The sequence below is a fragment of the Anomaloglossus baeobatrachus genome, chromosome 4, assembly GCF_048569485.1.
Source record: "Anomaloglossus baeobatrachus isolate aAnoBae1 chromosome 4, aAnoBae1.hap1, whole genome shotgun sequence".
Lineage (NCBI taxonomy): Eukaryota > Metazoa > Chordata > Amphibia > Anura > Aromobatidae > Anomaloglossus > Anomaloglossus baeobatrachus.
In genome coordinates, this window is record NC_134356.1 from 335,622,135 (window position 1) to 335,644,333 (window position 22,199).

Here is a 22,199-nt window from a genome sequence, read left to right on the forward strand (position 1 = left end):
ATCCGGCCGCCGCATGCGGTTTCTTCCACTGCGCATGCTCAGTAGCATGCCGCAACCGGAAAAAAACGGACGGGCCGCATGTAAAAACTTATGCAAAGGATGCGGTATTTTCGCCGCATCCATTGCATAGGTTTCACAGCCGGATTGAGCCGCACAGCTCAAACCGGATGTGTGAAAGTAGCCTTACCACGGCGTGCTGTTTCATCTCACTGTCACATTTGACGATGAGATTAAAGGGGTTAACAGGCACGTGTGGGTAGCGAATCCATTCGTGCCTGATAGCTGCACGTCAGCTGTTCAAATCAGCTGACATGTGCAGGGATCGCTGCTGACTGCCCGCGGCAGGCAGCGGTGATTAACCTCACACGATCCATGACGTACCCAGTACGTCATGTGTCGTGAAGAGGTTAATTGTGACAATCTCCTTTTCATGCTGTGTTTTTGTGATCTTGGCAAGCCTCATGGCCCCCATCCTTTTCCTCTACAGACTGTGCTGTACCTGCGGCAGAGCGCCGCTATTTTGAAGGATGGATATTATTAACTATTCTGTAGCAGAAGGCTTTAATAATCATTCGTAAGAAGAGTTGGTTGCACAGAGTTTTCATGTCTCATGACCCCATGATGGGTATTGAAGGTCCAGATAATGTTTAGTCCATACTTGTAACTAATTTCCTCTTCATATTTCTGTTACAGGTAGATCGGCATCTGAGAAAACTGGACCAAGAACTGGCCAAGTTCAAAATGGAGCTGGAAGCTGATAATGCAGGAATAACAGAAATCCTGGAAAGACGTACGTACCCGTCAATGGTTGCGTAGGTTTTATGTGGATGCTATTGGAAACGTGATGTGTTCAGAAACAAGGAAAGGTCTGCACGATCTGTTACCATTTACATAGCTGTCATTTTGGCAGTTTGCGAAAAAGGAGGCTTGTCAGAAGGAATAGTCTTAATGTTTTGTTTAGTAGCCAATCTCAGCCGTTGGATGAGCACCCATCTATTATATACAGGGAAATTATTGGCCTTATTACACAACCTGACGAGCAATGATGAGACAGAACACAATAAATATAATGTTATCAGCAATATATGTTTTAAAGGGTAGATAATTGTACATGAGCGTGGATACAGTCTCATGTTTTCCTACTTATTTACATGCATCACATGGCCTTTTGGTACATTTTTAAAGGGGTTGTTCATGCATAGTCCTCTGCCGGCTCTATACTCTCATTCACTCATGGGTGTCTGATGGTTATATTCAGTATATAGTGTTGCCTCTTCTCTCCCAATGACAGATCACATTGGAGGATAAGTGGGGATTGTCTAATTCCTTCGAGTGGACTATTTATTTATTTATTTATTTATTTATTTTTTTTTTTTTTTTTCTTCCCTTTTTTTTGCAAGAGCCATAACTTTTTTTTATTTTCCAGCAATATAGCCATATGAGGGCTTGTTTTTTGCTGGCTGGGATGTAATTTTGACCCCATTCATTCTGCCCCATATTGTACTGAAAAAAAAATTCCAACTGTGGTGAAATTGCAAAAAAAAAAGTGCAATTACATATTTTGTTTTTTCAGGTTTTTTTTTTTTTATTATTTACCATGTTCATGCTACGTATAACTAAAATCAGTCTTCTATGAACACCAGCTAAACGCTGGCTTTCACAGGAGCACCATCATGACAAGCACAGGTGTCTTCAGCTGAATAATTTAGCCATCATTACTGGGAAGGATCCTGGCTCCCATCAAAGTCATGGACCTGATATATAATAATAATAGTTATTCATTTATATAGCGCTATTAATTCCACAGCGCTTTACATACATTGGCAACACTGTCCCCATTGGGGCTCACAATCTAGGTTCCCTATCAGTATGTCTTTGGAGTGTGGGAGGAAACCGGAGAACCCAGAGGAAACCCACGCAAACACAGGGAGAACATACAGACTCCTTGCAGATGGTGTCCTTAGTGGGATTTGAACCCATATATATGATGTAGCTATGTCGTGAAGGGATTAAGTCTATTATCCTCTATACTGAGTGATCGGATACAGGACGAAGGCTGCGGCTGCCATGTGTTGGCGAGTCTCATGACCTTTCTCATCCCCATTTCTGTTTACTTAATATAGTGTGTAAATCCATATTATTATTCATGTTATTGATATGGGCATTAGTCAAGAAGTCAGGAAATTACCAGCAATTTGCTGGACTGCTTTATAGTCACTTCTTCTAAAACTACTGCTGGCATCGGCAATATTTTGGAGGAAGGACGACATTTTCAGTCTTTATAATTCTCAGTTGTCGCCGTATGTCTCTAAATTACTATTTTATTTTTTTCATTTGATTTGAATATCTTCCTATAGGGTCTTTGGAGCTGGACACACCATCACAACCTGTCAATAATCACCATGCGCATTCCCATTCTTCAGGGGAAAGTATGTATCGCCCAAATACATTATTTTATTTCTTTTTTTTTTTTTTTTAATGTCCTCTAGTCATTACATAGTCTTGTCTCTTTCTACAGAAAGGAAGCACAATTCATCATCCCATCATTCTAGTACAGACCATGTTCCGGAGAAGAAATTCAAGTCTGAGGCATTGCTGTCAACGCTTACGTCTGACGCTTCCAAAGAGAACACCCCAGGCCAGTTTCTTCTTTAATAGTTTGATAGTACACTCCTGAATCTAGGGAGACTTCTGCCTACACCTCACTAAGCGGTAGATATGTAATCTAGCCTGGAGACTGTTTTATGAAAGGTTTGGAACACTTGATGGTCTTTATTATATTTGCACTTGGTTCCTCCAACATGTTTACCCTTAAAACCACAAGTACTGAAACTGATGTACAAATTGTTACAATACTAGCCAATATCGAATCTGCAGGCAAAGGAACAAATACAAAGTCATAGTCTACACATATTTAGACGTAGATGAGCACGATACAGTGGTGACTCAGGTTACTAGAGTGCCAAGAATTATATATCCAATTCCCAGCAGGGTATGGGTCTGGGATTCACAGAGCAGAACTCCAGACACCATAGCCTCCCTCCTCGGTGAATAACATTTGATCCCAGAGTGTTATAAATACATATACAGTATATAACAGGCCTTAGTAAGGCCTGCGTACACGAACTGCAGCTGTAGTTGTTGCACTAATTTCTTGGCTCCTTAAACAATTATCAAATTGCTGGTAGACTGCTTTTTCACCTGTAATATAGCATAACCTTAAAGGGAATCTGTCACCAGGTTTTGCTCCCCCATCTGAGAGCAGCAATGTAGAGACAGGGACCCTGATTCCATAGATGTATTACAGACTGGGCTACTTGTGTTCTTTGTTTTTTTTTGTTTTATCTCTGTTTTAGGAGCTGCATAAGGCTGGGGCCACACGGGGATTACTGCGATCCCCTTGCATGACACTCTGCTCACGCTGGCAGTACAGCAGAGCCGAGTGTCCCTGCGACTGAGATCCGACCGTGTGAGCGGACCTCAGCTGTGGGGGGCGGGCCGGCACTCAGGAGGGGAGGGAGGGATTTATCTTCCTCTCTCCTCCGTAGCTAGCTATTGCCATTCTCTGCCTGTCCTCGCAGTACACCGGTGTACCGCAAGTGCGGTGTGATGATTTTTTCTTTATCGTTCCTTATGGGAGACCCAAACCATGGGTGTATAGCTTCTGCCTCCGGAGGACACACAAAGTACTACACTCAAACGTGTAGCTCCTCCCTCCGGGCTATATACACCCCCTGGATGACAATCTACCCAGTTCAATGCTTTGTGTCAGGAGGATCACACACACATGCATTTTCTGATATTTTTCATTTTTATTTTAATTTTTAAAGATTTGGAAGAAAAGCGGGTCCAGTCTGGACTCCCGGCATGTCCCTTCACACCCCACTCTGTCGGCGGTGCTGTTAAGGTTGACTTTATAAGGCTGGAGCCTTCACATGCCGCGCTCCTTCACATCCTCTGAGAGGCTCTGGGTTGAAGTGGGAGCCGTCACGGTCCTCTCTGCTTGCAGGAGACCGGTCTCCATCCGCAGCCCTGTCTGGTTCCTGCTGGAAGGAGCGTTTAACCCCCACTCAGGGACTGGCCCTGCGTCTCAAAAGCTAAGTATTGAGACGTTTTTCAGGGGTCCCGGGTACTTTTATTAGGGGGACAGTATGTGTTTTATCGTTACTGTAAATTCCGGCCGGTTCTGGGGGTTTCCCCTGAGAACCGCGCCGAAGGTGCCTGCTCGTCGGCCGCATTTTAAAATCTAGGCCCCGGCTTCAGTTTGGGCCTAGTTTCAGTTTCGGCTTCTCTGCATGTTTTGCATACAGCGCCGCCCACCGCCTGACCAGCAGAGGGGAGGGCACTCCTCTCTGGGGAGATGTTCCCTCCCCTGTATATCTCTCGCTGTATCTCTCTGCCCTCCGTTTTTCCCGCTCTTGGGCTTATACACGCCCCCCCTCCTTCTCCCAGCGCCATTTTCTCAGCGTTCTTACTCTGGAAGGCGGTGGATGCTGCAGCTGCATAGGAAGGCTGACGCTTCACTGGGGCTTTGAGCGGTGGAATCCGGAGGGCACACAGAGAGCGGGCTGGTAAGCCACAACCTTCGGTTGTGGACTTTTTATTACACTCTCAGGGCATTCTACAGGAGTGTATTCTTGCTGCAGAGCTTCCACCTCAGCAGCATGTCTGTCACCCGAAGCAAGGCTGCAAACATGTACGCTATATGCACTGCATGTAAGCTAATTCTGCCAGAGCCAAGCACATACCCACATTGTGATGCCTGTGCTAACATGGTTGTGTCTCAGCCTGGAGCCTCCGCAGGGGTCCCTCCGGCTGCTCCGGCCCCGGTGGCTGAACCCCCGGCGTGGGTAGCATCCTTTACACAAGCTATTTCCCAGTCTTTTGCCGACTCCATGGGGCAGCTGTCCCGGACACTGCTGACCATGCATCAGCCCCCGTCCCATGGTGCTTCTGCTGTTCCTAGCTCTGCAGAGCTCTCAGAGCAGGTCCTAGGACCCCGTCCCCCTAAACGGAGACGCAGGGATCCTTCTCCTTCCTCTTCCCACGGCTCTGATTCACGTGCCGAGGTGCAGGGCGAGGAGGATTCGTTTACTGTGGGCTCAGACGCTTCCTCTATGTACCCCATTGACTTGTCTGAGGGTGATGCGGATGTTAGTGACTTGATTGCGTCCATTAACTCCGTACTGAACCTCAACCCACAAGAGTCAGAGGAACAACCCTCTCTGGTAGAAATACACCAGTTTACCTCACCTAAGAGAGCTAGGAGTATGTTTTTTAACCACTCCAGCTTTCACACCACTGTTACCAAGCCCAGGGCCTGTCCTGACAAACGTTTTCCGAAGCGTAGTTCAGATGACCGTTTTCCTTTTCCACCAGAGGTGGTTAAGGAATGGGCCCAGTCCCCAAAGGTAGACCCTCCGGTGTCCAGAATCTGAGCCCGCACAGTAGTAGCTGTGGCTGATGGCACTTCTCTTAAGGATCCCACTGACCGCCAGGTTGACCTTCTGGCCAAGTCTATTTATGAGGCGGCAGGAGCCTCGTTCTCGCCGTCTTTTGCGGCAGTGTGGGCTCTTAAGGCAGTCTCTGCCTCTCTGGCGGAGATACATTGCCTCTCCAGGGACTCTATTCCTGAGACGGATGCCTTAACTTCTCAAGCTTCGGCTTTTGCATCCTACGCCATGTCTGCCATCCTGGAGGCTTCTCACCGCACGGCGGTGGCCTCCGCTAACTCCCTCGCGATCCGCAGGATCTTGTGGCTTCGAGAGTGGAAAGCAGACGCTTCCTCTAAGAAGTACCTTGCGAGTCTCCCTTTTGCTGGGTCCCTGCTGTTTGGGGAACAGCTGGATGACATAATTAAGGAAGCTACTGGCGGGAAGAGTACTTCCTTGCCACAAACTAAAGCCAAGAAACCTGTCCAGGGCAGGAACCAATCGAGGTTTCGTTCCTTTCGTTCCTCTAACTGGTCATCCTCTAAGCCCTCGACCTCGTCCACTACCGCAGCCAAGGATCGTAGATCCAACTGGCGCGCAAAGCCGCGTCCTCAAAAGACCGGAGGAGCCGCTGCCACTAAGGCAGCCTCCTCGTGACTATCTGGCTGCGCCAGCAACGTCCTTGGTCGGTGGCAGGCTCTCCCACTTTGGCGACGTGTGGTTTCAACACGTCTCCGATCAGTGGGTGCGGGATATCATCTCCCACGGCTACAGGATAGAATTTTCTTCCAGCCCGCCAAACAGATTTTTTCTGTCCACCCCCCCCCAGCTCCAAAGCCGCCGCCTTCTCTCAGGCCGTGGCATCCCTGCAGGCCAACGGGGTAATTGTTCCGGTTCCCGCCCGGGAACGGTTCAGCGGTTTCTACTCAAACCTCTTTCTAGTCCCCAAGAAGGACGGTTCCTTCCGGCCCATCCTGGATCTCAAGCTTCTCAACAAGCATGTTCAGGTACGGCACTTTCGCATGGAATCTCTGAGATCGGTCATTGCCTCAATGACCCAAGGAGATTTTCTGGCATCCATCGACATCAGAGATGCCTATCTGCATGTGCCTATTGCGGTTTCTCACCAGCGCTGGCTACGCTTTGCTATCGGAGAGGAACATTTCCAATTCGTGGCTCTCCCCTTCGGCTTAGCCACGGCCCCTCGGGTATTCACCAAGGTCATGGCAGCAGTGGTTGCGGTCCTGCACCTCCAGGGGTTGGCAGTTATTCCTTACCTGGACGACCTTCTAGTCAAGGCCTCATCCAGTGCAGACTGCCAGCGGAGTGTCTCTCTCACTCTCGCCACGCTAGTTCAGTTCGGGTGGCTTGTCAACCTGCACAAGTCCACTCTGATCCCGACCCAGGTGCTTTTGTACCTATGGATGCAATTCGAGACTCTGCCGGCACTTGTCAAGTTGCCCTTATTCAAACAGCAGTCCCTTCGTCTGGCGGTGCGCTCTCTGCTGAGGCACCGCCGTCATTCCATCAGACACCTCATGCAGGTGCTGGGTCAGATGGTGGCGTCCATGGAAGCGGTTCCCTTTGCCCAGTTCCATCTGCGTCCCCTGCAGCTGGACATTCTCCGCTGTTGGGACAAGCGGATCTCTTCCTTGCACAGGCTGGTGGCTCTGTCGTCACAGACCAGGAGCTCCCTTCAGTGGTGGCTTCGGCCCCTCTCTCTGTCACAGGGACGCTCCTTCCTGACTCCGTCCTGGGTGATCCTCACCACGGATGCCAGCCTCTCCGGCTGGGGAGCAGTATTTCTCCATCACCGAGCACAGGGCACTTGGACTCCGTCCGAATCAGCCCTCTCGATCAATGTGCTGGAGATCAGAGCTGTGTTTCTAGCTCTCCTAGCCTTTCACCACCTGTTGGAGGGCAGGCACATTCGAGTTCAGTCGGACAACGCGACAGCAGTTGCCTACATCAATCACCAGGGCGGGACTCACAGCCGTCTGGCAATGTTGGAGGTTCAACGAATCCTCCAGTGGACGGAGGACTCCAAGTCCACCATATCTGCAGTCCACATCCCAGGCGTGGAAAACTGGGAGGCCGATTACCTCAGCCGTCAAACCGTGGACAGCGGCGAGTGGGCCCTGCATCCGTCAGTGTTCAGATCCATCTGCCGCAAGTGGGGCACTCCGGAAGTGGATCTAATGGCATCCCGGCACAACAACAAGGTTCCGGTTTACGTGGCTCGCTCCCACGATCCTCAAGCCTTCGCAGCAGACGCACTGGTTCAAGATTGGTCTCAGTTCCGTCTGGCCTATGTGATTCCCCCTCTAGCGCTCTTGCCCAGGGTTCTGCGCAAGATCAGAATGGAGGGCCGTCGAGTCATACTCATTGCTCCGGACTGGCCCAGGCGAGCTTGGTACCCAGACCTGCTCCGTCTCTCCGTAGAGGTGCCGTGGCATCTCCCGGACCGCCCAGACCTTCTCTCTCAAGGTCCGTTCTTCCGCCAGAATTCTGCGGCTCTCAGATTGACGGCGTGGCTCTTGAGTCCTGGATCCTGACTGCTTCAGGCATTCCCTCTGAGGTCATCTCCACCATGACTCAGGCTCGGAAGTCTTCCTCGGCCAAGATTTACCACAGGACTTGGAGGATTTTCCTGTCCTGGTGTCGCTCTTCCGACCATGCTCCTTGGCCGTTCTCCTTGCCGACCATCCTGTCTTTTCTACAGTCCGGTCTACAGCTAGGACTGTCCCTCAATTCCCTCAAGGGACAGGTGTCGGCTCTGTCGGTATTGTTCCAGCGGCGTATCGCCCGACTGGCTCAGGTGCGCACCTTCATGCAGGGCGCATCTCACATCATTCCTCCTTACCGGCGGCCCTTGGATCCCTGGGACCTTAATCTGGTCCTCACGGCCTTACAGAAACCCCCCTTTGAGCCTCTCAGGGAGGTCCCCTTGTTTAGACTTTCACAGAAAGTTGTTTTTCTAGTAGCCATAACTTCTCTCAGGAGAGTTTCTGATTTGGCTGCGCTCTCTTCGGAATCCCCCTTTTTGGTGTTTCACCAAGACAAGGTGGTTCTTCGTCCAACTCCGGATTTTCTCCCTAAGGTGGTGTCTCCTTTCCACCTTAACCAGGACATTTCATTGCCTTCTCTTTGTCCGGCCCCTGTGCATCGCTTTGAAAAGGCGTTGCATACCTTGGATTTGGTGCGGGCGCTCCGAATCTATGTGTCACGCACCGCCGTTTTTAGGCGGTGCACCTCACTTTTTGTGCTAACCACTGGTCAGCGCAAGGGTCTCGCTGCTTCTAAACCGACCCTAGCTCGTTGGATCAGGTCGGCTATCACCGATGCCTACCAGTGCTCTCAGGTGCCTCCCCCGCCAGGGATTAAGGCGCACTCGACCAGAGCTGTCTGTGCCTCCTGGGCTTTCAGGCACCAGGCTACGGCTCAGCAGGTTTGTCAGGCTGCCACGTGGTCCAGTCTGCACACTTTTTCGAAGCACTACCAAGTGCATGCTCATGCTTCGGCAGATGCGAGCTTGGGCAGACGCATTCTTCAGGCGGCTGTCGCCCATTTGTGAAGTTAGGTTTTGCCTACTTCTCAGTTTGGTTTATTCCCACCCATGGACTGCTTTGGAACGTCCCATGGTTTGGGTCTCCCATAAGGAACGATAAAGAAAAAGAGAATTTTGTTTACTTACCGTAAATTCTTTTTCTTATAGTTCCGACATGGGAGACCCAGCACCCTCCCTGTTGCCTGTTGGCAGTTTTTTGTTCCGTGTGTTTCACCGGCTGTTGTTAGTAGACAGAGTTCCGGTTATTCCGAGTTTTACTCTATCTCTACTTATGGGTGGATGTCCTCCTTCAGCTTTTGCACTGAACTGGGTAGATTGTCATCCAGGGGGTGTATATAGCCCGGAGGGAGGAGCTACACGTTTGAGTGTAGTACTTTGTGTGTCCTCCGGAGGCAGAAGCTATACACCCATGGTTTGGGTCTCCCATGTTGGAACTATAAGAAAAAGAATTTACGGTAAGTAAACAAAATTCTCTTTTTTTTTTTTTTCTCGCCCCATAGACTTGAATGGGTGCGAGAGAAAGAGTCTCGCATTACACCAGCAGAATGTTGCAATTGTTTTCTCGTTCTGATTAGGGCTGAGAAAATAATCGCTCATGTGCGCTGTCACACAGGCTAATATTGGTCCGAGGGGAATGCGATTATGTGTGTGTATATGTGTGTGTGTGTGTATATATATATATATATATATATATATATATATATATATATATATATATATATATATATATATATATATATATATATATATATATATATATATATATATATATATATATATATAATATATATAATATATATATATATATATATATAATATATATATATATATAATATATTATATTATAAAAAAAAAAATATTTTTTTTAATCACACTCCACTCGCACCAATTATGCCTTAGTCATTGGAAAGCTGGGCTCTGTATATTACCCATACCGCTGTCAGCTCTCTGTGTAGATATATCTGGCAATTTTGGTGCGGTAGACGTGTACAGAGCTCGTGAATATGTAGGACTGCATGGCAGTACGTTTGCTAATCCTATTGTGATAAAATCACTGTTTTATAAGGAGCTTTTCAAGCTTCTTAGTAAATGACACATCACTGGAGTGCGGGTCTCTTTCTTTACACTAGGTGGTAATAGCTAGGCGACAAATTCTGCTTTGTGAAATTACTCTGTTATTTGAAGGTCATTGTTATGATTGCTTGTTTCATAGTGGCAGAGTGGTTACACCATATTGTAATGTTTTTGTTTCTTTTTTTTTTTTTCCCTCTCCATTACAGGTTGTAGAAATAACATGGCAGCTTCAGCCACCACTAATGTTTACAGTGTGAACTCGTCTCAGCCACTCGCATCCTACAACCTTGGCTCGCTGTCTGCCGGAGCTGCGGCTGGGGCAGGAGCTGGTGCTATAACTATGGCAGCTGCTCAGGCAGTACAGGTGACTGCGCAGGTCAGCTTTTACGCTTTTCATAGCATTATTTTGTCTCCATTAAAGAGATTGATTTGCTGACCCTGTTGTATCGGTACACAGATGAAAGAGGGCAGAAGAACTTCCAGCATGAAAGCTAGTTATGAAGCATTTAAAAATAATGACTTCCAGCTTGGGAGAGAGTTTCTGTCTAGGGACTCGACAAGTTACTCCTCTTCAGCGCTGGCTTCCACGCTGACACAGACGCTGACCTCTTCGGCCACAACAGATTCACGAAGTGGACGGAAAAATAAGTGAGTTTCCATTTAATAATTTCATTGTGTCTGTTGATTTGCAGTTCTGCCCAAATGATGATACAAGCTAAATTGTGATTGTAAATGGTGACCCTCAAAATCTGGAAATGGCAGAAGTAATTCATAATTATTACTGCCTGCAAACTATGTCCTGGTATTGTCTATCTAGCTGGAAAGGTATGAACAACTTTGAGCCAGCAATTTCTTAAAAAAACCCAACACCTCCTGTTTATCGTGTGCTTGGGAATAATGGCCGTCGATTAGTTTGTGATATGCTGTCGGATAAACAACGCCCTCTTACCTCAGAGGACATTGCCCTTAAGTATCCGATCCTGGCGGGCGATAATTTCACTTATGTCCAGACGAGACATTATGTAGACTGTTATGGACTATCCCAGAACACGTTAGAGAGCACCCCATAAATCTAATTTCCATTAGAGCCCATATTGGGACTTCTTCTCTGAGTCTCATATATAAGCTTCTCAAGCCTTCTATCCAGAGGTCGGCCTCTTCGCCATGCCCGGGGGAATAGGTGTCTCAGTTAACTGTCCAGTAAAGGACCTCTTGGAAGCCATGCTACCTATTATGTCCATGTTATAAAACCATGGCAGTCATCTTCTTTCATAGAGCATATATTTCCCCGGCAGTTAAATCTAGGATGTCCCCCTCTGTTGACTATCCTTGCCCTAAATGCATGCATTCCCCAGCTGATATTTTTCACTGGGATTGCCCGAGAATACGAGAGGTCTGGTGTGCACTCTCACAACACCTTAGTAATACCTGTGATCTTTGTATTTCCCTGTCCCTTGAGTAAGCCATCTTTAATATTTTCCCAGAAGACCAGCTGGGTAGTCTTCCTGCCTATCAGTGCCGCACTTTATTCATCTGAGCGGCGCCCACCCGTAAAAGTATGTTACACCTCTGGGCACAGGACGCAGTCCCTACTGTTAGGCTTTGTGCGCACTAGAACTGTGAAGTTTCCCAAGAAAATTTCTTGAGAAACTTATGGGAGTGGAAGACTTCCGGACCTCCGGAAAAAATCCGCACCAAATCCGCATGCGGATTTGTTGCGGATTAGCAGCGAATTTGCCGCGATTTCCCGCAGGTAGTTCCCTGCGGATTTTGCAGGCTGTACTGCCGAAATCCGCAGCTACCTGCGGAAAAGAATTGACATACTCGTTTTCTCAAGAAATTCTTCTCAAGGAAATTTCTTGAGAAAAATCCGCAGTGTGCGCACAGCTATTTTTTTTTCACATAGGATTTGCTGGGAAATGTCTGCACAAAGATTGCAGACATTTCTCAAGAAATTTCCGCGGCAAATCCGCGGGTAAAACGCACTAGTGCGCACATAGCCTTAGTCTGATTAGTACAAATGTGGCCTACCTCTTCAAAATGGACTGGATAGAGTCCTTACTTAACAAAGGAAAAACTCACCAAATGCTTTTTTCTTACATGGACTTCCTTTATTAATGCCCAACCACTGTCCAAGTGCCAAGCAGTGCATGACTATTTCCAATTTACAGATTGGTACACAAGGGAGCAGATAGCTGGCAGAGTTCCTGTTAGGCTTGTGTAATGTTTTGTCACAAGGTTCTGCTGTGCGTGCCCAGGGGAGGGGTTCTGGGAAGTTCTCCCGGCTTCTTGGTTTATACTTAAAATAGGCAGTCTAATCTCCCTTTTCTTCGGCGCTCTATTGGGAGACCCAGACGATTGGGTGTATAGCTACTGCCTCCGGAGGCCACACAAAGCATTACACTAAAAAGTGTAAGGCCCCTCCCCTTCTGGCTATACACCCCCAGTGGGATCACTGGCTCACCAGTTTTCTGCTTTGTGCGAAGGAGGTCAGACATCCACGCATAGCTCCACTGTTTAGTCAGCAGTAGCTGCTGACTATATCGGATGGAAGAAAAGAGGGCCCATATAGGGCCCCCAGCATGCTCCCTTCTCACCCCGCTGGTGGTTTGTAAGGTTGAGGTACCTATTGCTGGTACGGCGGCTGGAGCCCACATGCTGTTTTCCTTCCACATCCCCCTGAGGGGCTCTGAGGAAGTGGGATCTTACCGGCCCCAAAGCCCTGAGGCCGGGCTCCATCCACAGACCCATGGAACCTGCTGGATACGGAGCTGGGTACCGTTCAGGGACATGGCCCTGCACCATTCAGGTACTCTGTGTCCCCGTACACACAGGCACAGCACACTCCAGACTTGCTGGGTGTGCTAGTGCGCCGGGGACAGTAAAGGGTTACAGTCACTGCAGCCTAGCTGAGTGACTTTATGTATGGGGAACTACCGCGCCGGACGCTCCGGGAGCGGCGGCGCGGCTGGGACTTGTAGTGCGCCGGGGACTTAGCGCCGACCGCGCTTTTACGGCGGCGGCGCTTATAAATCCAGTCCCCGGCTTTTGCGGCCTAGCTCCGCTTCGTTCCCGCCCCCACCCTGTCAATCAGGGTAGGGGAGAGACGCTGTACAATCAGCAGCGCCGAGGGCTGGAGCCTTATTTACATGCTCCAGCCCTCTCACTGGACACTGTGGGACGCCGGTTTCCCGCTCTGACTTGGGGGCACGCCCACGGCCCGCCCCTACTCACACGAGCTGGAGAAGACGCCGGCAGCCATTCCTGCAGTCCGAGCTGAGAGATCGGACTCTGGGCAACCAGGCACAGGACTAGGGCGACCACACACCCGCTTATAGGCGGGCGGTAAGCGGCACCTGAAGTGCTGACCCCACTAAATACCGCAGTTGTCCATTTGTATTTTATGCTTACACTGCATAGGTCGCTATTTTTGGCTATATGCCCTCTTAGATGGCGACACATCAGCAGCAGGAAAGCAGGAGTGCTAAGGCACAGGCTTTCTATGCTGCTTGTATTGCATGTACTGATGTGTTCATGTGTATTTATGCTTGTATGCTATACACAGCACTGTACGGTCGCTAGTCTGGGCTATTTTCGCCTAGAATGACTAGACTACAGCAGCAGAAAAGCAGGGGTGCTGAGGCACAGGTTTTTTCTATGCTGCTTGTATTGCAGGGGTCGCAGTGTTCATTTGTACTTATGCTTGTATGCTATACATTGCACTGTATGGTCGATATTCTGGGCTATATTCCCCTAGATGGCTAGTCTACAGCAGCAGAAAAGCAGGGGTGCCAAGGCACAGGCTTTCTATGCTGCTTGTATTGCATGTGCTGCAGTGTTTATTGTACTTTATGCTTGTATGCTATACATTGCATTGTACGGTCGCCATTCTTGGCTCTATGTCCTAGATGGCTAGTCGGCAGCAGCATATAAGCAACACAGGCTTTCGATGCTGTTTTTACTGCATGTGATACTGTTCCACGGCACTGAACCCCATTGTGTGCAATGCTCCCCTGGAGCACTTGGTCAGCCGGGGTCTCTACTAGACGTGGCCAAAGGAACCACCTGTCAACCCTGTCCAAGGACAGGGATGGAGTTGCAATGGGATAGAGACTTGCAGTCCGGACAGGCCATGGGCAAATCATTGCTCCCTGGCCACCCTCATTGGGAATAAAATCGGTTCCCCGGGGGGGGCCCCAGGAGGCTCTCTGTATGATGAGGCAGACGTAGCTCATCAGGACTTTGATCCTGACAACGCTCTCAATCCGGATACACCGGATGGTGACGCCATAAGGAATGATCCTATAGCGTCCATCAATGGAATGTTGGATCTTTCTCCCTCAGCTCCCCCAGCGGAGGAGTCAGCTTCACAGCAGGAGAAGTCCCATTTCAGTAGCTCAAACGTATATTGAGTATTTTTCTGGCCACGCTGACTTCAGAGAAGCAGTCCAGGAACACCACGCTTACCAGATAAGCGTTTTCTCCAAACGTATTAAGGATACACGTTATCCTTTTCCCCCTGACGTGGTCAAGCGCGGGACCCAGGGTCCAAAGGTGGATTCTCCAATCTCCAGGCTTACGGCTAGAGCTATAGTTGCAGTGGAGATGGGCCTTCACTTAAAGATGCCAGACAGATAAACTGTGGTTGAAATCTGTCTGTGAGGATATCGGCGTGTCGGTTGCTCCGGCATTTACAGCCGTATGGGCACCCTAAGCTTTTCAGCTGTTCTTGCACAGCTGGTCTTGAGCATATGTACATTTGTGCCGCAGGGGCGTCCGTATCCTCGCAATGTCTGCATTGCGACTTACCCTATTAATGCTGTCCTGGAAGGACAGTCGAGGTTTCGGTCCTTCCCAAGCTCGGGCAGGTCCCAATTGTCCTCGTCCAAAAGAGCTGAAAAGCCTCAGAAGGGCTCAGTTTCCGGGGGCTCAATCACGCCCAAGGAAGGCAGCCGGAGGAACCGCTACCAAGGCGGTCTCCTCATGACTCTCAGCTCTCTCATCTCTCCGCATCCGCGGTTGATGACAGACTCGCTCGCCTTTGGCGACATTTAGCTGCCACAGGTCACAGACCGGTGGGTGAGGGACATTGTGCCCACGTGCACAGGACAGAGTTCTGTTCTCGTCCTCTGACTCGATTCTTCAGAACGTCCCCACCTCCCCACCGAGCCGATGCTCTTCTGCAGGCAGAAGGAGTGGTAATCCCTGTTCCTCTTCAGGAACAAGACACGGTTTTCCTCCAATCTGGTTGTGGTGCCAAAAAAGGATGGCTCTTTCCGTTCCGTTCTGGACCTAACACTGCTCAACAAGCACGTGGAGGCCAGGCGGTTCCGGATGAAACCCTCCGCTCCGTCATTGCCTCAATGTCTCAATAGACATCAAAGATGCTTATCTCCACGTGCCGATTGCTACAGAGCACCAATGTTTTCTACGTTTCATGATGGGAGACGACCATCTTCAGTTCGTAGCTCTGCCATTCGGTCTGGCGACAACCCCACGGGTGTTCACCAAGGTCATGGCGGCAGTGGTAGCAGTCTTGCACTCACAGGGACACTCTGTGATCCCTTACTTGGACGATCTACTTGTCAAGGCACCCTCTCAAGAGGCATGCCAATTCAGCCTGAATGTTGCGCTGGAGACTCTCCAGACGTTCGGGTGGATCATCGACTTCTCAAAGTCAAACCTGTCACCGACCCAATCACTAACGTATCTTCGTATGGAGTTTCATACTCTCTCAGCGATAGTGAAGCTTCCGCTGGACAAGCAGCGGTCACTACAGACTGGGGTGCAGACTCTCCGTCAAGGTCAGTCGCACTCCTTAAGACGCCTCATGCACTTCCTCGGGAAGATGGTGGCGGCAATGGAGGCGGTTCCGTTTGCGCAGTTTCATCTGCGTCCTCTTATTGGGACATTCTCCGCCAATGGGACGGGAAGTCAACATCCCTGAACAGGAAAGTCTCCTTTTCACAGAAGGACTCTCTGCAATGGTGGCTTCTTCCCACCTCATTATCACAGGGAAGATCCTTCCTACCACCGTCTTGGGCGGTAGTCACGACAGACGCGAGTCTGTCAGGGTGGGGAGCAGTTTTTTCTCCACCACAGGGCTCAGGGTACGTGGACTCAGCAGGAGTCCACCCTTCAGATCCATGTTCTGGAAATCAGAGCAGTGTATCTTGCCCTACTAGCCTTCCAGCAGTGGCTGGAAGGAAAGCAGATCCGAATTCAGTCGGACAACTCCACAGCGGTGGCATACATCAATCACCAAGGAGGGACACGCAGTCGGCAAGCCTTCCAGGAAGTCCGGCGGATTCTGACGTGGGTGGAAGCCACGGCCTCCACCGTATCCGCAGTTCACATCCCCGGCGTAGAAAACTGGGAAGCAGACTTCCTCAGCCGCCAGGGCATGGACGCAGGGGAATGGTCCCTTCGCCCGGACGTGCTTCAGGAAATCTGTAGCCGCTGGGGAAGGCCGGACGTCGACCTAATGGCGTCCAGGCACAACAACAAGGTCCCAACCTTCATAGCACGGTCTCGCGATCACAGAACTCTGGCGGCAGACGCCTTAGTGCAAGATTAGTCGCAGTTCCGGCTCCCTTATGTGTTTCCACCTCTGGCACTCTTGCCCAGAGTGCTACGCAAGATCAGATCCGACTGCAGCCGCGTCATACTCGTCGCCCCAGACTGGCCAAGGAGGGCGTGGTATCCGGATCTGTGGCATCTCACGGTCGGCCAACCATCGGCACTACCAGACCGACCAGACTTACTGTCCCAAGGGCCGTTTTTCCATCGGAATTCTGCGGCCCTGAACCTGACTGTGTGGCCATTGAGTCCTGGATCCTAGGGTCTTCAGGATTATCCCAAGGGGTCGTTGCCACCATGAGACAGGCTAGGAAGCCCACGTCCGCTAAGATCTACCACAGAACGTGGAGGATATTCTTATCCTGGTGCTCTGCTCAGGGAGTGTCTCCCTGGCCTTTTGCATTGCCTACCCTTCTTTCTTTCCTGCAATCTGGGTTAGAAAAAGGTTTGTCGCTCGGCTCCCTTAAAGGGCAAGTCTCGGCGCTATCCGTCTTTTTTTCAAAAGCGTCTAGCACGACTTCCTAAGGTGCGCACGTTCCTGCAGGGGGTTTGCCATATCGTTCCCCCGTACAAACGGCCGTTAGATCCATGGGATCTGAACAGGGTACTAGTTGCCCTCCAGAAGCCGCCCTTCGAGCCTCTGAGGGAGGTTTCACTTTCTAGACTATCACAGAAAGTGGTTTTTCTGGTAGCGATCACATCTCTTCGGAGAGTGTCTGAGCTGGCAGCGCTGTCTTCCAAGGCTCCCTTCCTGGTCTTCCACCAGGACAAGGTAGTGCTGCGCCCCATTCAGGAGTTTCTCCCGAAGGTGGTATCCTCTTTTCATCTTAATCAGGATATCTCTTTGCCTTCGTTTTGTCCTCATGCAGTTCATCGGTATGAGAAGGACTTACATTTGTTAGATCTGGTGAGAGCACTCAGAATCTACATTTCCCGCACGGCGCCCCTGCGCCGTTCGGATGCACTCTTTGTCCTTGTCGCTGGTAAGCGCAAAGGGTCGCAGGCTTCTAAGGCTACCCTGGCTCGATGGATCAAAGAACCAATTCTTGAAGCCTACCGTTCTGCTGGGCTTCCGGTTCCATCAGGGCTGAAGGCCCATTCTACCAGAGCCGTGGGTGCGTCCTGGGCATTACGACACCAGGCTGCGGCTCAACAGGTGTGCCAGGCAGCTACCTGGTCGAGTCTGCACACTTTCACCAAACATTATCAGGTGCATACCTATGCTTCGGCGGACGCCAGCCTAGGTAGAAGAGTCCTGCAGGCGGCAGTTGCCTCCCCGTAGGGGAGGGCTGTCTTGCAGCTCTAACATGAGGTATTTCTTTACCCACCCAGGGACAGCTTTTGGACGTCCCAATCGTCTGGGTCTCCCAATAGAGCGCCGAAGAAGAAGGGAATTTTGTTACTTACCGTAAATTCCTTTTCTTCTAGCTCTTATTGGGAGACCCAACACCCGCCCTGTTGTCCTTCGGGATTTTTGGGTTTTTTTCGGGTACACATGTTGTTCATGTTGAACGGTTTTTCAGTTCTCCGATGTTACTCGGAGTGAATTTGTTTAAACCAGTTATTGGCTTTCCTCCTTCTTGCTTTTGCACTAAAACTGGTGAGCCAGTGATCCCACTGGGGGTGTATAGCCAGAAGGGGAGGGGCCTTACACTTTTTAGTGTAATGCTTTGTGTGGCCTCCGGAGGCAGTAGCTATACACCCAATCGTCTGGGTCTCCCAATAAGAGCTAGAAGAAAAGGAATTTACGGTAAGTAACAAAATTCCCTTCTTTTGTTTTATTATTGACATACTGTATTTCCTTTTTTATTCCTTTCTATTTTATCTCAGATATGTATGTTTATCTTGCCTTCTATTTCAATATAGACGGTTTAAAAAAAACCAATGGTCACATGATCTGCGACTTTCTGTGAGTTCCGACAGGCTTGTCTTTATGAAAGCCAAAAAATGTTTACCATGATGTCTGCTCATTGCAGGGTCAGGTTCTGTTTGGTCATGCTAACTTTTCCTCCCCCCCCCCCTTCAGACTGCCATAAGAAATGTTAGTCCTAATAAATATTCCACCATCCACCATAAGGTTTCTGATGTATGATATGTATGATTGTTACTGATTATTTCTACTCCTCCCCCCCCCTCTGTTTTTAAGGAGCAGCAATAAATCTTCAAGTCAGCAGTCATCGTCCTCTTCATCCTCCTCTTCTCTGTCCTCATGCTCCTCATCCTCCGCTTTAGCCCATGAACTGTCTCACCAGCAGACGGCAGCTATTCCAGAAACGGATTCTAATAGCCAGGTGGATTGGACCTATGATCCAAATGAGCCCCGTTATTGCATCTGTAATCAGGTCAGTAACTTAATATTATGGCGTCTATATCTAGGCAGGTTGGTTATACAGGCAATCTAGAACAGACTTTAGTATACAGTTTTTCAGCCAGCTGTAATATGGCTGCCACATTTAGTTAGATCGGCATAGAACCAATAATCATCAGAACCACTCAAGTTTATTTCAGAGAAGCAATGTATTATCAAATTGACGTAACTTGTTCCAAATGAATACCTCTTTTTCATCTATCCATAAAATGAGTGATAACTTTCAAATCTATTGGTGTCCGCTGAGACTTCAACTCCTCACCAGAGCACGGCACTTTTATTCCCATTAAAATAATGGAAATGCTCAACCGCCGCTGCAGTTCCATAGAGAATAAATGAAGGAGCAGTCGAGCATTTAAAAATCTCCATTCTTGTGATCACTGGGAGCCTTCGCCCCACCAATCTGCAGTTATCGCTATTGCTCCCCATTTGTCCTATTGTAACTAGAGATGGGTAGGTCAGTGCTCTCGCCGGAGACAGGAGAGGTGTGACTTTCCTGAGCTGCTGGGTTCACACCGGCGTGTTGTTTAATTCGCTGGCCTGATGTCACGTCATTTATGCAGCACACAGGTGATCTCTCACCAGCCCATCTTATCATAAGCCGATCCTGGAGGCTATGGAATTTCCCACAGCTTCTGTTCTAGGCCAGAAAACACAAACTTGGACCATGGAGTGGGTAGTACATAGTAAATCGCTCATCTCTTAATTATAACCGTTGTCCAGTACATCTAAGGCCGCGGCCACACGGGGCACTATGCGATCCTCGCATGACACTCGGCTCGTGCTGGCATCACAGCAGGAGCCGGGTGTCATGCTAGTGTCCCTGCCACTGAGGTCCGACTGTGCGAGCAGACCTCAGCTGCGGGGGGACGGATTTATCTCCCTCTCTCCTCTGTTGCCGGCTATTCCCATTCTCCCCCTGCACGTGCCGTACACCGGTGTACCGCGAGTGCAGTGCGATTTTTCTCTCGCCCCATAGACTTGAATGGGTGCGAAAGAAACCAATATCGCATTACAGTTGCAGCATGCTGTGATTGTTTTCTCGGTCCGATTAGGGCTGAGAAAATAATCGCTCATGTGTGCTGACACACAGGCTAGAATTGGTCCGAGGGGAATGCGATGTTTTATCACACTCCACTCGCACCGTTTTTCTCGCCGTGTGGCTTAGGCCTTACAGAAATTAAAAAGTTCAACTTGCATTAATGTATCAATTTTTAATATCAGTTTTGTTTACTTCTTTAGAAATGTGTTTCCATAGTTACAGACTACAAACCCTGCAGTCATACTTTCTTCCATCTGCTCTATATGGTTATCTTGCCAAGAATCTGAGGACAGTTGGAAGTCAATATGGCTACGGCTTAGTCTGCAGCTATGGAGATGGCTTGCTTAATTGTAGATGCAATGCAAAAATAAATAATTGTTTGAGGAGGTGACCTATTCTTCCAGGACACGTTGGCTGGTTTCTGGGTAAAATCCTACATCCATTTGTACTTTGTAATGTTCATCATTTACAGTCTGTTTCTTTTGTTTATCACATTATGCATCTCTTGTTCTAGGTCTCTTATGGTGAAATGGTGGGCTGTGATAACCAAGATGTAAGTATTTCTACTTTGTATATTGTGCCAGACAAATATTGGTGCTATTTGTTTTATAGAAAGGTAGATTCCCAAACTTCTTGTATGGGACTAACTCATAAAAATGGGTAGAATAAACATTGTCTTTAATATCTGATTCTAGGATCACTTGGCATCTATTTTCTATTTCAGTGTCCAATTGAATGGTTCCATTATGGATGTGTTGGATTATCTGAGGCACCTAAAGGCAAATGGTATTGCCCGCAATGTACAGCTGCCATGAAGAGGAGAGGAAGCCGACACAAATAACAATCATGTGGACTTTAACATAAATATTAAGGATTTTTATTAGTATGACATAACATGTTACAAAATTCACTTTGTTTAGTCAACTGGTGTACTGAACAGAATACTACTCCAGTGGCTTAGCACTTCATGATTTGTATGTACTAAATCACATTTCTGTCCTTCAAGGATTTCAATGTCATGTGTGTTTTTTTTTTTTTTGTTTTTTTTTCTAATGTCAGTTTACATTTATATATTAGAGATATTTCTTGCACGAAATTCAAGATTATGTATAAACTCCTTCCGTAGAGTATGCAGTCATTTCTACACTTTGTAAACATGTTTGTTTCCTTTTGAAACAAATTTCAGCTGGCTGATGAAATGGTTGTTTTGGGGCTGGCATCCATTGTATGTGTACATATTTCATTATTTAATATGTCATGTGAGGAATAAAATATCGGCAACATTTACTACACAAACATAGTGTAGTTATCATTGACGTTTTGAACAGATGTAATTTTTGTTACATGGTAGATACATTGGTGAATAAAGTAATGCATTTTTTTTTTATCACATGTTGATCTGGAAATGCCTGGGTTTATATTTTACGCTTTTAGCACCAGGGGTGCTAAGAGTTGGAACCACAGCAATTTGGTAGCAGTAAAAGTATTGAAGCAATCCCATAAGAGGCGCATGCATCATTCTGCACACAGTCCTGACGCGCTGGCCGTATGCTGCACACAGCCCTGACGCGCTGGCCGTATGCTGCACACAGCCCTGACGCGCTGGCCGTATGCTGCACACAGCCCTGACGCGCTGGCCGTATGCTGCACACAGCCCTGACGCGCTGGCCGTATGCTGCACACAGCCCTGACGCGCTGGCCGTATGCTGCACACATCCCTGACGCGCTGGCCGTATGCTGCACACATCCCTGACGCGCTGGCCGTATGCTGCACACAGCCCTGACGCGCTGGCCGTATGCTGCACACAGCCCTGACGCGCTGGCCGTATGCTGCACACAGCCCTGACGCGCTGGCCGTATGCTGCACATGGCATACATTGGCCATATAGAGCACATATTTACTGGACATATTGTATAACATGCACAGCACTCTTCATACGCAGCGCTTACACATTGTATACAGCACTTGCAACCCCGTACGAAGCACTCGCACACATACATTGAAATCACAAGTACAATAGATATATGGTATATATTAAGTATAAACACTTGGCTCAGATATTAGAACCTGCTGCTTAGTTGCCCTGTAACATCAGGGGCAGCAAAAGTTTGACGTTCCCTCCTTGTGTAAGATGG

At 48.7% G+C, this 22,199-nt stretch overlaps 1 protein-coding gene across 1 annotated transcript in view; it reads left to right on the top strand.

Annotated features, from left to right (window-relative positions):
- ING3 (inhibitor of growth family member 3) overlaps positions 1-21,455 on the top strand; it is a 58,877-nt gene extending 37,422 nt beyond the window's left edge. The window contains exons 5-12 of the mRNA XM_075345047.1: positions 694-790; positions 2,358-2,429; positions 2,519-2,638; positions 10,281-10,450; positions 10,532-10,722; positions 18,800-18,995; positions 20,578-20,616; positions 20,788-21,455. Coding sequence (XP_075201162.1) covers positions 694-790; positions 2,358-2,429; positions 2,519-2,638; positions 10,281-10,450; positions 10,532-10,722; positions 18,800-18,995; positions 20,578-20,616; positions 20,788-20,904 — 1,002 coding nt within the window. The 3' untranslated portion in view covers positions 20,905-21,455. The remainder of the gene's footprint in view (positions 1-693; positions 791-2,357; positions 2,430-2,518; positions 2,639-10,280; positions 10,451-10,531; positions 10,723-18,799; positions 18,996-20,577; positions 20,617-20,787) is intronic.
- Positions 21,456-22,199: the final 744 nt, after the last annotated feature.